The sequence below is a fragment of the Oryzias latipes genome, chromosome 4, assembly GCF_053564925.1.
Source record: "Oryzias latipes strain Hd-rR chromosome 4, Olatipes_Hd-rR_3.1".
NCBI classification, from domain to species: Eukaryota; Metazoa; Chordata; class Actinopteri; order Beloniformes; family Adrianichthyidae; genus Oryzias; species Oryzias latipes.
Genome location: NC_136240.1, coordinates 25119529 through 25134812, shown reverse-complemented (window position 1 = coordinate 25134812; position 15284 = coordinate 25119529). Strand labels below are relative to the sequence as shown.

Below are 15284 nucleotides of genomic sequence, written 5' to 3'. Positions count from 1 at the left end.
AACCCGTTTTTACAACTGAGCATTTAACACAGCATGAGACTCTGCTGCTTTTTTCTTTTACCCTTGTTCTTATTGCTTTTACTTCAGTTTTTGAAAACTATTTCATGTAAAAATGTTTCCAATAAATTGCTGTTTCAACATTTTCATAAATATTTGGTTTCGTAATAAAGAGCTGCATGCCATGCATTTTAAACTAGGACTTCAGTGATGATTTCTTTGTTATATCTGTGTGATTCAGCCTCGCAAAATCATACATTTCAAACCAAAGCTCGAGAATGTCTTCACAATCAGAATTGAAAATAAACTCCCACTTTTTTTAAATCGTATTTTAATGTGTGTCCTGCGCAACCTGGCTCCTTGTGTATGGCACAACAACATGTAATCTTATTTAAGTATCCATATCATATTTGATCCATGCGTTTCTGAGACCCCTGTCTCATAAGTTTGTTAAAAACCAATTGTATATAACTTAGTTCATTTTTTGCCCTATAGTTCATCATCGTTCCACTAGGGGCAGTAGAAAAGCTTTTCCTTCTCAATTCAAAATGGCTGCTTCCATGAAATTACTAAATCAATTTTAGCGGGAAATTTGTTGATAATCAATGTTTTATAAATATAAAGGTGTTAATCAGATTAGAGATTATTCACATAGTTGGTTTAGCAGAGATTTTTACACCAGGTGCCCTTCCTGGCACAACCCTGTATTTTATCTTGGCTACATAGTTAGGCAGTAGCTTAAATGGGGTCCTGCACCGGGAAACAAACCCTGGTGTGCCAGTCCTACATTTAACCAAGCGAGCCATTCAGCCACTTTTTAAGAATTATTCAATTTATTTGTTTTAAAAACTAGTGGCCAGTAGATAAGACTTTGAATACCCCATTCTTGTAAAATGTATCACTAATAAAGCTTCTAACCCTGTAAACCTGAACAGAAATAAGCTGATTTAAAAAAAATGGATGACCGGGTCATTTTACGATAGTTTTGGTGATTTTTGTTCCAAACTTTTGACGGGTCTTCCAGTGTCTCAGATGGTAACATGAGTCAACGTTAAAATTGTAACTAATTATATTATTGTCACAGAACCTTTTATATTTTTCCTAACACCTCCCCAATCTTCTATTTGATCAGAGTGCAGGGTAGAAAAATGCTGAGCAGGCTCCCAGTGATATTCAGAGACGGGTGTGTCACAAGCCTGTGACTCGTATCCGCTGTTATCTTAAAATTCTCCCCCTTACTGTAACAATGGTTTCTCACAGGATGCAGAAAAAGGGAAGAAAAACAGTCAGAGCTTCGGCCTTCCAGTTGGACTAATCTGACACCAAAAAAAAAGACTTATCATGAGAAGACTATTCCACCAGGGAGGAAATTAGATCATTAATTTTATCCACACAAATCCGAAACATCCCAAGTTACATCCCAAAGGACAACTAGGAGTTTTGCACATTGTAGCAAGTCTGTTGCAATCATTTGGGGTCAACCCTTATATCAGTTATCACTTCATTCACTTTTTCAAAAAGTTATTTTCTTCGATTTACTTGTCAGATCCTGGATGTGGATGAAACTGAGTCGGAACTCCAAGATGAGGCATAAAGCCTTAGTCACAACTGCCCTTACAGGTGGATGCGGGCTCTCTGCGGGCAAAAAATTGAAAAAATCTGTACAGGGCATGTAGACGGCCCGCACAAAGTGTTAAGATCGTAGACCACTCTGTGAGTCTGTAGAGAAAAAAAATGCTTGTGCACTTTTTTTTCCACAGGCATGCTGTGAATGACAAGGCATAGCAACACTTAAGGGTAAGTAAGGGTGAGTAGTGAGACTCAGGCACATCATACAGATGTTCCACATTTTCAACCTGCCAAACATTAAAGTCCCACTCCAACTATATTCTAATGTAGTGTTCCCAGTGGTATTTTAATGATGTTTATGCTATTTTTAGCCTAAGTCCCAAAAACCTTTGTTGTTTTTTTTAGGGATGTTCCGATCAGGTTTTTTGGGCCCGATCCAATTCCAAGTAATTGGATTTTACGTGTCTGCCCACACCGAGTCCCGATCCGATACTTTTGAAACACATTTGAAAACAATCAACAAATTTAATTTTTTTCCTACCTGGAAAACCCCAGAGTTCAGGCAGCTACTCATTTAGGGGTGGCACTATACCCAGAAAAAAATCTCTGAAACAAAAACAGCTACCGATCCATTGACTGCTATGCATTTGTAAGTCCCTGCAGCTCCTAACGATCCACATTCGCTGACATTTGTCATCTTTTGTGTTATTCTTTCATCTTCACAAGAGTTTGTTGGCAAGAGAATCAAACCCCCAGCTCTAAAGCAGTTTGCTTGTTCCCTAAACACCAGAGTTGTTGAATGAAGTAGGATCCAGAACACAGATTTCTGGTGTTGCCAGTGTCAATGCCCACTTGGTGGAACCAGAGCTTTAACCAGACAAGTGATACAAACAAATACATTCTCCAGCCGCTTCTTACTGAGTTGCTACTTTTGGCAACAAACTGTGAAAGACTTTTGTGAGTTTTTAAAACTTTCGAAACATTTGTGGTGTTGAGTCTGACTGCAGTTAAGCTGTAACAAAGTTACAGAAGTGAGTTTCTCAAGAAGCGTCGCCGACCAGTGAGCTACAGACAAATCAAGGGGCACTTTCACTCTTGTTTTCCCTGCTTTGTCAACTGCTGATTTCCTGCAATTTTTTTTCCCTACCTCCTCTTCTGCAAGCAGCAAGGGACCGGGTTTTTGGAACAGAAAAGTTGATCAGTTGACCCTCAAATTGGTTGAGGCACCCTGGACAATATGGCTGCAGAGGTCACTGTATAATCTTTGAAGCGTCGACACTTTGGAATTCAAGTAATGTATTTTACACACTACAGGGCACACTGGATTACAAGGCATATTAAGCAGGAAAAAAAGAGAGAGAGATAAATCCGTCAGTTAGTCAAACTTTATGTAACTTTAGAGCATCTTGTAATAGGTGTCATGTTAGCCACGCCAGAAGCATCAGCGTTCTCACAATATCTGTTCTTCTCAACCTTGTTTCCAATATGTCAAAAGGTTACTCTGAGTACGCTAACTCCCAAACTTTTTAGCAACACATAAATAACACAATCCCAAATGCTACATGGTAGCCATATCAGCATATTTGCAACACCTGTTTCTTTGAACCTTGTTTGTAACACGTCAAAACATATGGACATCGCTAAATCAAACGTTATTGGGACAATGCTAACTCCCAATGCTGTTAGTAACGTGAAAAAACACAGTCCAACACCTCTGCACGTTAGCCACTGCAGAACCGTTAGCGTTTTTCACAGCCTTGTTTGCAATAAGTAAAAAGAATCTGATACTTGAAAAAAAAATTACTGCAGTTACGTTACGAACTTTTTAGTAAAACATAAAAAACACTGTCCAATACGGTACATGTTAGCCACATTAGTGTATTTAAAGTACCGGTAAACCTCAGTCTTGTTTGCAACACGGACAACAGACCGATACTACTAAAACAAACATAACTGGGACTACTCTAACACCCAACCTTGTCAGTAACACAACAAACTCACAGTCCGACTCAGTTACACGTTAGCTGCTGTGAGGTAGCCCCTGCTTAACATCTGGTTGTGCCTTGATGAGGAAGAGAGTGACCAAAATAACTCATCCTATTCCTCTTAAGAAAATGAGTTATTTTAATAAAAATATAAAAAGCCTTTTTTTTAGGAAACTAAACCCTTCATCTAGTTAGCATACTTACAATACCTTTTCTGCAACACAGAAAAAACCCAGACTGATACAGCTGAACAAAGGTTACTGTGACAACGCTAACTTCAACCTTGTCAGTAACATAAAAAAACCACAATCCAACACCGCTACACATTAACTGTGTTAGCGTATTCACAATCACGCCAAACCTTGTTTGAAACTCGTATTAAAACTGCGTTGTGTACCTCTCAAAATCGCTTTGACATCAAAAGACACGACCACAAACAATCCAAATATGTTGGATTTTGTTGCTGTTGTTTTCTTTGAAAGAAATTTAAGCTTTTGAGTATGCCTTATAGTGCGGAAAATATGCTATGACTACAGCAACAAATGACAAAGTTTTCCTCATAAAAAGAGACTAAGAAACATTCAGTAGACACATGGTAGTTGAGAAAAACATTCACACTCATGCACTCTTATACACTTCCCAAAAACATAAGTCAAAGCAGGCGTGCATCACACGTACAGTAACCTGGAGGAATGATGTGTGGGGGGAAAAGCTGCAGAGTCCAGCGGCCCTGCTGTGAAACATAATAAAACGGACTTTGATTACATTCCTCCACCAACAGCCGTGTCCCGCTTTCCAATCTCCTCGCTACCGACAAGTGTTTATGCGGGGGACGCTGTGTTTTCTCGGTGCAGGGCAGCGATCTGGAGTCTGTAGGGGTGACTCAGTCATGGTGCGAGCGTTTGATGTTCCGAGCTGGAGACGTCAGATCATTTTATGTCCCACCTGTCACCTCCTTTAGAGGAGCGCAGAAGAGAGCTGTGGAAACGAAGAAACAGAACATGCATGCATGGCTGACATGTTTAATGATCTGTTTATTAATGTGAGCTCGAGTTAACCCTTTTGATGTACACGGCTGCAGCCAGATCCTGTGTTTGATAAGCCAACTCCTGGATCCCTTTGGTTATTGCTTCATCTGTGCTCTTATAAGAAACAAATCCTCAGAATGAGCAGGACTTAAAGTCCTAATCAGCTAGATTCCTTGCTTTTTATTTGTGTTTTTGGTTTTGCTGCTTTACTCACTTTTTCCAGACAACAAAACATCTGGGCCTAATCTGGGCTATTTTTGGCTCTTTCAGCTCTGTTAAACCACAGGCGAGTGTCAGCTGTGTCCCAGAGGTCATGAGCTGGCTCCAACTTGAGTTATGGAATGAGTTGTATCGACCAGATGTGGACCAGGGAAGGTGCCATGACCAAGACACAGTCCAAAGAGGCAGGGTCAGGCCACGTTTCCAGCTAAGAGTGAGTCCAGGAACATAACACGATCACCTCCACAAGGACATTTTCGAAAACAGAAGAGCATAGAAGGAGCTGCAGGGCAGAGAGGAGCAGCATGAAGATCTCAAAAAGACACACTGTGTTGTCGTTGAAAGAAATTCTAGATCTGATGACAAATTCGCTGACATGTTGAAGTCTGAAAGAGTTACAGAGATATTTCAGCAACTTTGAAACTTAAGAGTGGTTACCCACACATGGGGAAAACTTGGTGGGGTGGAGAACACTCCCAGGATGGACCGACCAATTTGGCTCGCAACAAAGATTCATCAGGGAGGTCATAAAAGAAGCAGAACAACATGCAAGACACAGAGGGACCTCACTGATCTAAAATCAGTTGATTATTTTACAATTAGACTTAGGAAATATTGATGACTGCTTAGAAAATAAATCAAAAGAATAAAAAGCTTTGTCTCATTCGGGGAAAACATCTGGAAGTCTACACAACATCCGGACCCCAAATTCTGATGATCTGATAGAGGAATGCTGTAAACTAAAAAAAGAGCATCAGAACATCCCTTAAACACAGTGGTGGTGGTGTGATGGTTTGGGGCTCATTTGCAGCTTTGGGATCTGGGTTGTCTCAATTGACAGAAGCATGAAGCCTGGTACCAGAAAACCATCTCCGCTAAATCCCTTTCGGGGTCATGGGGTTGCTGAAGCTAACCCAGCTACTGTCGGGTGAAAGCGGAGTTACAGGACCACCCACCCTCACATCCACATAGTGACAGTTTAGAGACACCAATTAACCCATGAAACGCGTTTTAGGACTGCGAGAGGAAGGTGAAGTTCCCCTAGAAAACCCATGCATGCATGGGGAGAGCATGCAAACTCCACATAGAAAGGACACAGTCGGGATTTGAACCAGGACCTTCTCACTGTGAGGTGAGAGCATACTGCATTTAACATATGCTGCTGTCCAGCCCTGCCAGTCAATGCAAAATGTTTGTGACCTCAGCAGACGAACGACGCGGTCCACCTGAACCCCACATGAAGTTTTTAAGGTGGTCCAATCGAAATCCAATTTAGCTATTGGTTTTCTGAGTTTCTGTCTATTTGCTCAACCTTCTCAGAAGAAAATGATGATGGTGGGTGGTCAAATTTAAGATGAATGCTGGGTTTTTATTCCATATTTGTGAATGTTACAGATTGGTCTTGATGCTCATGACTGTTGGATGTGCTCATGCAAAGATGGACGTGATCAGCGGTTTCCCAAGCCGCAAACTGGTATCAGACCGTGGGACAGTTGGTACTGGGCCACAGAGAAAAAAAACACATGACCCACTTTTTTTTTCCATTTTACTTATATTCAGATTCTTTTATTTTGAAAAACTACTGGATTATCTAACCCCAATCTGACTCATTCTTGACGCCTGTCAAGTCGTTCTGTCAAAAGTCAAAAATTCATCTACTACTTTGCTTGCGCTGACCTCTAAATTAAAACTGCAAAGCTAACAAAAAATTTTTTTTGGAAAGTTTACTTTTGCAGAAAAGAGCAGGTGAAGAAACAGAAGAAAAGCCTTGGACTTGGATAAAAGTATTTAACAGACAAAAAACTGGAGTCTCTAGTGTAAAAATGGATTAATGCGACAGTTGTTCCTACAAACCATAATATTAATTCGAGAGGAAACGTGCTAAGTACCAGGAACTGGTTGAGGGGTGCAGGGAAAGAGGCTGGAAAACTTTCTATGAGCCTGTAGAAGTTGGCTGTAGAGGCTTTGCGGGACGTTCCCTTTGTAAAGTCCTCTGCCGTTTAGGCATCACAGGGGCGGCCAAAAAGAGGGCCATTCAATCTGTGTGCGAAGCCGCAGAGAAGGCCACGAGGTGGCTGTGGATGAAGAGGGCTGATCCGTGGTCTGCTGCTGGGACGCAAGTCGGGGTCTGATCAACCCCGGCTGGGTCGCCTGGGTGAGGGTGTATGATGTTGTGAGACCCGAAACACCCGATGACCTCAGGATACATCACTGAGGATGCGTCCCAGTGCATCCATGAGATGTTTCATGTACAAGTTTATGTTCTGGCGTAGCCAGTGACTCCTGGGAATAGACTAGTTGACAACCAAGAACAGTTTGGTGGACTACTGGAGAGACAGTTGACAGCTCGGAAAGACGGCACCCGGGACAGTATGGGTTAGCACCCCAGCCTGTGTCTTTCGTGAGAGAGAACCCAAACAAGCTACGGAAAGCCCTACAGAGAGATACCCCCAGGAGATCCCGAGAGGGGGGGAGGATGAGATCTCCATCCGGACGGACCTAAGGTTAAGAACTCATGCAAACGGACAAACGACAAACGTGATATGTATTTGCGGAAAGCTGTGCAAGAATCATCGAGGCCTAAAAATCCATCAGGCCAGAATGAAATGCTTGGAGCGGGAAAGTGAGGTGCAACGCACAGGTCTTGAACCTGGTGAGACGCAGGAGGTGCCCGGCCAGGAGGCAACCCACAGAGCCCACTCCCTCCACGTACCAAAGCCTCCCAACCCCAGCAGAGTAGTTCCGCAGCAGCGGATTAAGTGGCCCCCAGCCAGAAAACGGAGTGAGTGGTGCCAGTTTGATGAGGATGTGTCCAACATCATCCAAGCCGCAGCCAAAGGAGATGCTGAGAGCCGACTCCAAACGATGACTACCATCATAGTTAGCTATGCTTCAGAAAGATTTGGCCACATAGAGAAAGGACAGACCAAGCATACCCCCTACACCAAGAACCGCAGGGCTACTAAGATACATCACCTGCGTCAGGAGCTGCGTACCCTCAAGAAACACCACAAGAAAGCTACTGAGGAGGAAAAACAATCATTATCAGAGCTGAAAAACATTCTGCGAAAGCAGCTGATGAGCCTACGCAGAGCTGAGTGGCACCGGAGACGGGGTAGAGAGAGAGCCAGGAAGCGTGCAGCCTTCATCGCCAATCCCTTCGGCTTCACAAAGAAACTGCTTGGGGACAAGCGTAGTGGTCAGCTTGAGTGCTCAACAGAGGAAGTGAACCAATTCCTCCAGGACACATTGAGCGATCCCCTGAGAGAGCAAGAACTGGAGCCCAACAAAGCTCTAATTAAGCCAGCCCCACCTACAATTGAGTTCAATCTGACGGAGCCAAGCCTGAAGGAGGTTGAGGAGATCATCAAGGCAGCTCGCTGGGCATCTACCCCAGGCCCCAGTGGTGTACCTTACGTAGCATATAAACGCTGTCCACAACTTCTCAGACACCTGTGGAAGATCCTAAGGGTGATTTGGCGGAGAGGAAGAGTTCCTGACCAGTGGAGGTGGGCTGAGGGAGTGTGGATCCCCAAAGAGGAGAACTCGAAAAACATCAACCAGTTTCGAACCATTTCGTTGCTGAGTGTTGAAGGGAAGGTGTTTTTCAGCATCGTTTCACGCAGACTGACAGAGTTCCTCCTCAAAAATGACTACATCGACCCTTCGGTGCAGAAGGGGGGGATTCCTGGAGCACCCGGCTGCTTGGAGCACACTGGTGTATTTACACAACTCATCAGAGAGGCACATGAGAACAAAGGTGACCTAGGTGTTTTGTGGTTGGACCTGGCCAACGCCTATGGATCAATTCCACACAAGCTGGTTGAGCTCGCCTTACACCTCCATCATGTTCCCAGTAAGATCAAGGACCTGATCGTGGATTATTACAATAACTTCAGGATGTGGGTCACTTCTGGTTCAGGAAAATCTGACTGGCATCGTATTGGGAAAGGAATAATCACAGGCTGTACCATCTCTGTTATCCTTTTCGCTCTTGCCATGAACATGGTGGTTAAGGCAGCTGAGGTGGAATGCAGAGGGCCCCTAACCAAGTCAGTTGTACGACAGCCCCCAATAAGAGCCTATATGGATGACCTTACCATCACAACGTCATCGGTCCCAGGGAGCAGGTGGATCTTAAAAGGACTGGAGAAACTCATCACCTGGGCAAGGATGAGTTTTAAGCCTTCAAAGTCAAGGTCCATGGTGCTGAAGAGGGGGAAAGTGGTTGACAAGTTCCGGTTTTCCATCTCAGTGACGGCCATCCCGACCATCACAGAACAACCAGTTAAGAGTTTGGGGAAGTTTTTCGACTCAAGCCTAAAAGATGCTGCTGCCATCCAGAAGTCCAACAAAGAACTTGGAGTATGGCTCACTAAGGTAGACAAGTCTGGTCTGCCGGGTAGATTTAAAGCTTGGATCTATCAGCATTCCATCCTGCCTAGAGTCTTGTGGCCCTTGCTGGTCTATGCAGTCCCAATGACAACAGTAGAGTCCCTAGAAAAGAAGATCAGTGGCTTTCTTCGGAGGTGGCTGGGCCTTCCATGGTGTCTTACCAGCTCGGCGTTGTATGGGACAAGTAATGTCCTGCAATTGCCCTTCATTGGCCTCACAGAAGAATTTATGGTGGTCCTACATTATAGAGACTCCAGAGATGGCAAGGTGTCAGCAGCGGGCATTGAAGTGAGGACAGGAAGAAAATGGAAGGCTGGAAAAGCAGTGGAGGAGGCAGAGTCACGTCTGAGACAAAAGGCACTGGTGGGCACCGTGGCAATAGGCAGAGCGGGCTTGGGCTACCTCCCAAAGACTGTGGTCAGCCAGGCCCATGGCAAGGAAAGACACCGTCTACTCCAAGAAGAGGTCAGAGCAGGTGTGGAGGAAGAGCGAGCGAGCAGGTTGACGGGTCTTCGGCAGCAGGGAGCATGGACTAGGTGGGAGAGTACACTGCAGCGCAGGATTAGCTGGGCAGACATCTTGCAGGCAGACTTCCATCGGGTCCGTTTCCTGGTACAAGCTGTCTATGATGTCCTGCCAAGCCCAGCAAACCTCCATGTCTGGGGAAAGAGTGAAATGCCATCCTGCCTCCTTTGCTCTGGGAGGGGCTCATTAGAACATCTCCTTAGCACCTGCCCAAGAGCTCTGGCTGATGGTCGCTACCGCTTGCGCCAGGTGCTTAAAGCACTTGCTGAGAGTTTAGCCTCAGCCATAAAAGCCAGCAAAAACCAGCGCGCTCCAAAGAAGGTAGTACCCTTCATCAAAGCTGGGGAGAAACCTCAGGTGCGAAAACAATTACTGACAGGCCTTCTCCACAAAGCCTTGGACTGGCAGCTGCAGGTTGACCTAGAAAAACAGCTAAGGTTCCCTCAGCACATTGTGAGAACAAATCTCCGCGCAGATATGTTATTAATATCGGAGACTTCAAAACATCTGATCATGCTGGAACTCACGGTGCCCTGGGAAGAGCGCATGGAGGAAGCAAACGAGAGGAAACGCGCTAAGTACCAGGAACTGGTTGAGGGGTGCAGGGAAAGAGGCTGGAAAACTTTCTATGAGCCTGTAGAAGTTGGCTGTAGAGGCTTTGCGGGACGTTCCCTTTGTAAAGTCCTCTGCCATTTAGGCATCACAGGGGCGGCCAAAAAGAGGGCCATTCAATCTGTGTGCGAAGCCGCAAAGAAGGCCACGAGGTGGCTGTGGATGAAGAGGGCTGATCCGTGGTCTGCTGCTGGGACGCAAGTCGGGGTCTGATCAACCCCGGCTGGGTCGCCTGGGTGAGGGTGTATGATGTTGTGAGACCCGAAACACCCGATGACCTCAGGATACATCACTGAGGATGCGTCCCAGTGCATCCATGAGATGTTTCATGTACAATTCAGAATATTCAGCAACTGCCTGTCTAATGTTACAAAGAGGCTGCTTATAAAGTTGTACAGTGGATTCACGTTTATTATTATCTATGCAAAATGTCATTTTTATTACCAGAATTTTGTTTTGTTTTGTTTTATCCATTACACCTTTGGACAAGGCTGAAGCTGGTGTCTGATTTTTTAAGCTTCCACTTTGACATCAAAAGTAAAAAAAAAAAAAAAAATCGTACAGCCTGGTCGGTGAAATATTGTCTGATATTACACTGGACTGTGACCTCAAAAAGGTTGGAGACCACTGGACTAGATGCAGAAACTTGGCTTCCTATTTTTTATGTGAAATCTTTTAAACACAAGTACCCAAGAAGGGTTAAGCTGGTATTTTATTAAAGTAAATTTATGTCACAAAGCAATTGAGTACACTTCTACATCCTTAAGTCTTGAAAATGGTATGTTTTTTTTGCACCGGCTCTATTGAAATTTCTGAAAAGTGCGACGCCACATTAAGACTGCAGGAAACACCCACTGCAGAGATGGAAACATGTGAAGAGTCCGTTTCTGAGCTGCAGAACAGGCTGCTCTCTGTGAAACTCATCAAGTGAATTTGTTTTTAACCCTTGACTGCACAGGTTTGGAGGGAATGGCGTCTGCGCCTCTGCAGGCCGTCTCATTGGCCCTTTGGGAGGTGACTGACAGACTCTGAGGCCGGGCTGTGATTGGCTGCTGAAACCTCCTGATCTGTCTCCACCAGTCCTCGCCGGTGAGGTGACATGCTTGCAAAATCAATGTTATCAATCTGTCCTCGCAATCGGTGGAGGCAGCTCTAATGGGAGTTTTGCAGCAGGATAAAATCCTCCTGTCTGTCTTCAGGAAAAAATGAACAAATTTTACCTGCCTGGACTCGATTCTGACTTATTGCAGACGAGATTTGAAATTTCTGGATTAAGGTAATTGATCAAAAGATTTAGCAAATCATATTTTCAGCCATTAGTACTGAAACATTAAGTGAATTTGGAGCACATCTGCAAATTAAGGATATTAATGGTTCCACTATGTCTCCTTTAGAGAAAAGTTTTCCAATTTTATAATAACTCAATTTAATTCCCACCTCTGGAGAACACAATGAGATTTTTTCTTCAAATAAACCAACTTTTTGCATTTTTTGTCCAAACAGGGAGTTCTAACCTGCTCATGCTCTGTCCAGGAGATGCTAGAGAAGGCGGATCGGATAAATAGATCATTACAGAGTCTGCAGGAAACAGGTTCTGTATGTCCATAAGGATTATCTTCATATTAATTTGAGAATGGCAAAGGAGTCGTTCCTTTTTCTGAAGTTGTACAAAGCAGCAGGTGATGTCTAGACCAAAACGTTTGTAGACATTTTGAAAACTATCGTATTTTCTAAACTTGAGGTCATTATATGCCTTCATCTTTTTCAAAAAAAACTGTCTGCTTTATATTCCAAACCGTCTTAAATATTGATGAATTCTGCTTGTGTTTACTGATGTTGAAGCGATTTTGAGAAGCACACGGTGCTCTGTCAGAATATCCCACTGTTTTTTTCAGAGTTGCAAACAAGGTTGGGTGTTATTGTGAACACGCTAACGCAGCTAACATGTAGCGTATTGGAATAGTCACAATAATGATTGTTTTAGTCTGTTTTCTACAGGTTGCAAACAAGGTTTGGAGTTAGAGGTGTGAGCACGCTAACGTGGCTAACACCTCTAACGAGGCTAACATGCAGCGTGGCACAAAATAAAACTCTAGAATGACTGTGAACGCAGTTGATGAAGTCTGACTGACGTACTTATCTGTTACCCCTTCTTCTTGGCTTTGCATCTTATATATGACATCAATTCAAAAAAGTAGTCAATTCATTGACAGTATGCTTTATAATTTTGGGTGCCCTGTGGTGCAGGTAATACGGGAACCAATTTCTCAATAACATCCTGATTATCAGAGTTTACCGACTCACATTCAGAAAGTTTTTCTTGTCATTTATACCATGGTCAGGGGGAATACTTGATCTGATTGGCTGCTGGGTGTGACTTAAAAAGGAATGGACAGTGAAGATGTAATCCTAAAAAGGAAGTTCCGGTCACAATTGTTCTATATCACTGCGCTGGCTTCTTTAAAACAAACCTTTTGTTTCATCATCTGGACAAAAACAAGAGGTGACCTTTACCTCTGAGCTGATGCTTTATTTACCCTATTGTTAGACTACTTGTCTTTGCTATACTCATCCTGTAACACCTGCTAGGGGAACAGTACAAACGGGATGAGCAAAGTGTGAACATAATACCTAATTCTTTAGGCCTTAGTATATATGAAAAGTAGATACAGCATTCAGGAAATTTGAATCGTCAACACTTTTTCCATTTACTATCAACTATGAAGACCGAGTTTAGCTTTTTACTAGTTTGGAGCAATCCAGTGTGTAACAAAGTGTCAAAGAAAAAGCAGAGGAGGAGCAATTTCTTTCTGCACATGGCTTATGAGCATGCAGTAAAAACATTTTACTGTCAAAAATCGTATTTATAAAGCAGATTTGAATCTTTTCAGATGTGGATGTTTCAGATTTATCCATGAAATGTTTGAGTTCGCTACATACAAATTAAAAAACTTCAAAAAGTTGAAATGTTTATTTCCGTTCAGGGTCACAATGGGTTAAAATGAGTTATCACAGTGGCTTTTGGCCTCAGACTTTTTTCCTTTCTTGCCTGAAGGTCACATGCATTAAAAGTATGTCATTATACAATTTTTACCAAGTATGTAAAAAAAATCTATTTTTGCTACGAAAACAAAATGTTATCTGACAGCTTGAGATAAAATTAAAAAATTCAGTAGATTTTTTTGCTGCACTAGATTTTCCTCCGGTATTATCAACTGGTGGTTTGTGTGATGCAGTAAAACAACCAAAAAGCCCTAAAGAGATCTGAAAATCAGCAGATGAGTCAGGTCATCACCACTATGCACCAGTATGCAAGAAAAAATGGAAACAAAAAAAAAAAAGTCAGGACTCCTCAGCAACACATAAAATATTTCTGTCTGTTCTGAAACTTGAAGACAACTTTTCTAAAAATCTCAATCATTGTCCATAATGCTTTTTTTCAAACATTAACACGGATGGGACCAAGAAAAAAGCTCTATTTCACAACAAACTTCATCTTATTAAAAACCTTATTAATGCAAAGTCCTGACAGCTGAAGGCAAGCATGGTGAAAATGCAACAACAACACAGCAAGCCGAAGAGGAAGAGCACGTTGAAAGCAGAAGAAGATTTGTTGTTGCTGGAAGCGATAACTGAACAAAGAAAAAAAAATGTTTGCCCTTTCCTTCCTTTTTTCCATATAAAGATTTATTTAGAAAAATCAGAAAAAAGTACATACAACTGTCTCAAAATAAGGAGAAACCCTGCAAGAATGAGGTTTTGTGCAGCAGGATCTACGGTGGGATTTTGTCACTCTACAATTCAGTATCATTATCAATTAGACCTTCACTTTGAGCCAATAGCTGCACCGCCCGCCTTTTTCTCAGCCTGGCTTTAAATTAATGGATTGTTGACATTGACTGTATGCAAAAATGGAATGAGGGAGTGGGATGTCATCCACAGAAAATGATTTTTTTCTGGATCCAACGAAATTGAGACAATTCAGTCGCATCTTTTAGGATTATCAAAAACATGTAAAGAAAAGTATCAGATCAAGAATGGTTATTCTCAGAAGAGACTTCTTTGAAGGGTCAGGGTTAATTAAACCACCAGAACGCTGAAGCCTGTATGTCCATAAACGATGTTGGAAACCGCTTAAGCTACGTTCCCTCCAAACATGATCAGAGGTGTGTCATGGTGCCTCTGTCAGACTCCTTCCCCCTCTCCTCTCCGCTTGGTTCCTGATTATCCCCAGCTGCTTCCACTCACCTCATCGACACACCTGCCTTCTTAAGGAGCTCCAGGATCTTCATTCAACGCCAGTCCGTTGCCCCTGATGGTGCATATTTGGCCTCACGTCAAGTTCATGCTTTGTTGCCTTGCCTTAAGCCAAGTAGTTAACATATGCTGTCTTACCTGTCTCCAGGAAACCTCAGCCACGAGTGGTCACCCACAGCAGCCGTAATCCGGACTCCTCTACTGGTCTGTTCCCTTCATCCTCACCACGAGCCTCTGCCGAACCAGCTGCCTCACGAGACGGACTCACGCTGCCGACTCCAGACCCGAACGAGCAGTTCCACCAGTGACGCCACGAGCCGCAGTTACATTCTCGGACCTCCAGTAACAGATACCTACCTGTCTGGCCCTCATATTAAATCTACCTTCTCGCCAAGACATCTCTGTCCTGTGTCTCATTCCGGGTTTCAGCATCTGGGTCTCAGTCGTTCTATAGTCATGACAGAACGGACTGGCCATAATCCCGACCCAGCTGACCCGGAGGGACTCAGATTAGCCGTATCCCAGCAAGGCATATTGCTTGGTCGCCAGGCCGACGCCCTATCCCAGATGGCCGCGGCCCAACAGGACCTTTTTCACCGCCTGGACGGTTTGACACAGACATTGAACAATTTAACCGGACATTTTTCCCATGTTCCAACAGATACGGCTCAAGCTACGGCTAACTCGGCTACTTCCG

At 43.5% G+C, this 15284-nt stretch overlaps 1 protein-coding gene across 1 annotated transcript; it reads left to right on the top strand.

The window, feature by feature from the left end:
• Nucleotides 1-7274: 7274 nt before the first annotated feature.
• LOC105353972 (uncharacterized) lies at nt 7275-14983 on the top strand. The gene is made up of 2 exons (XM_078946152.1): nt 7275-14648; nt 14736-14983. Exon 1 carries the CDS (start codon nt 7400-7402, stop codon nt 10541-10543), a length of 3144 nt encoding a protein of 1047 aa, XP_078802278.1. The 5' UTR covers nt 7275-7399; the 3' UTR covers nt 10544-14648; nt 14736-14983.
• Nucleotides 14984-15284: the final 301 nt, after the last annotated feature.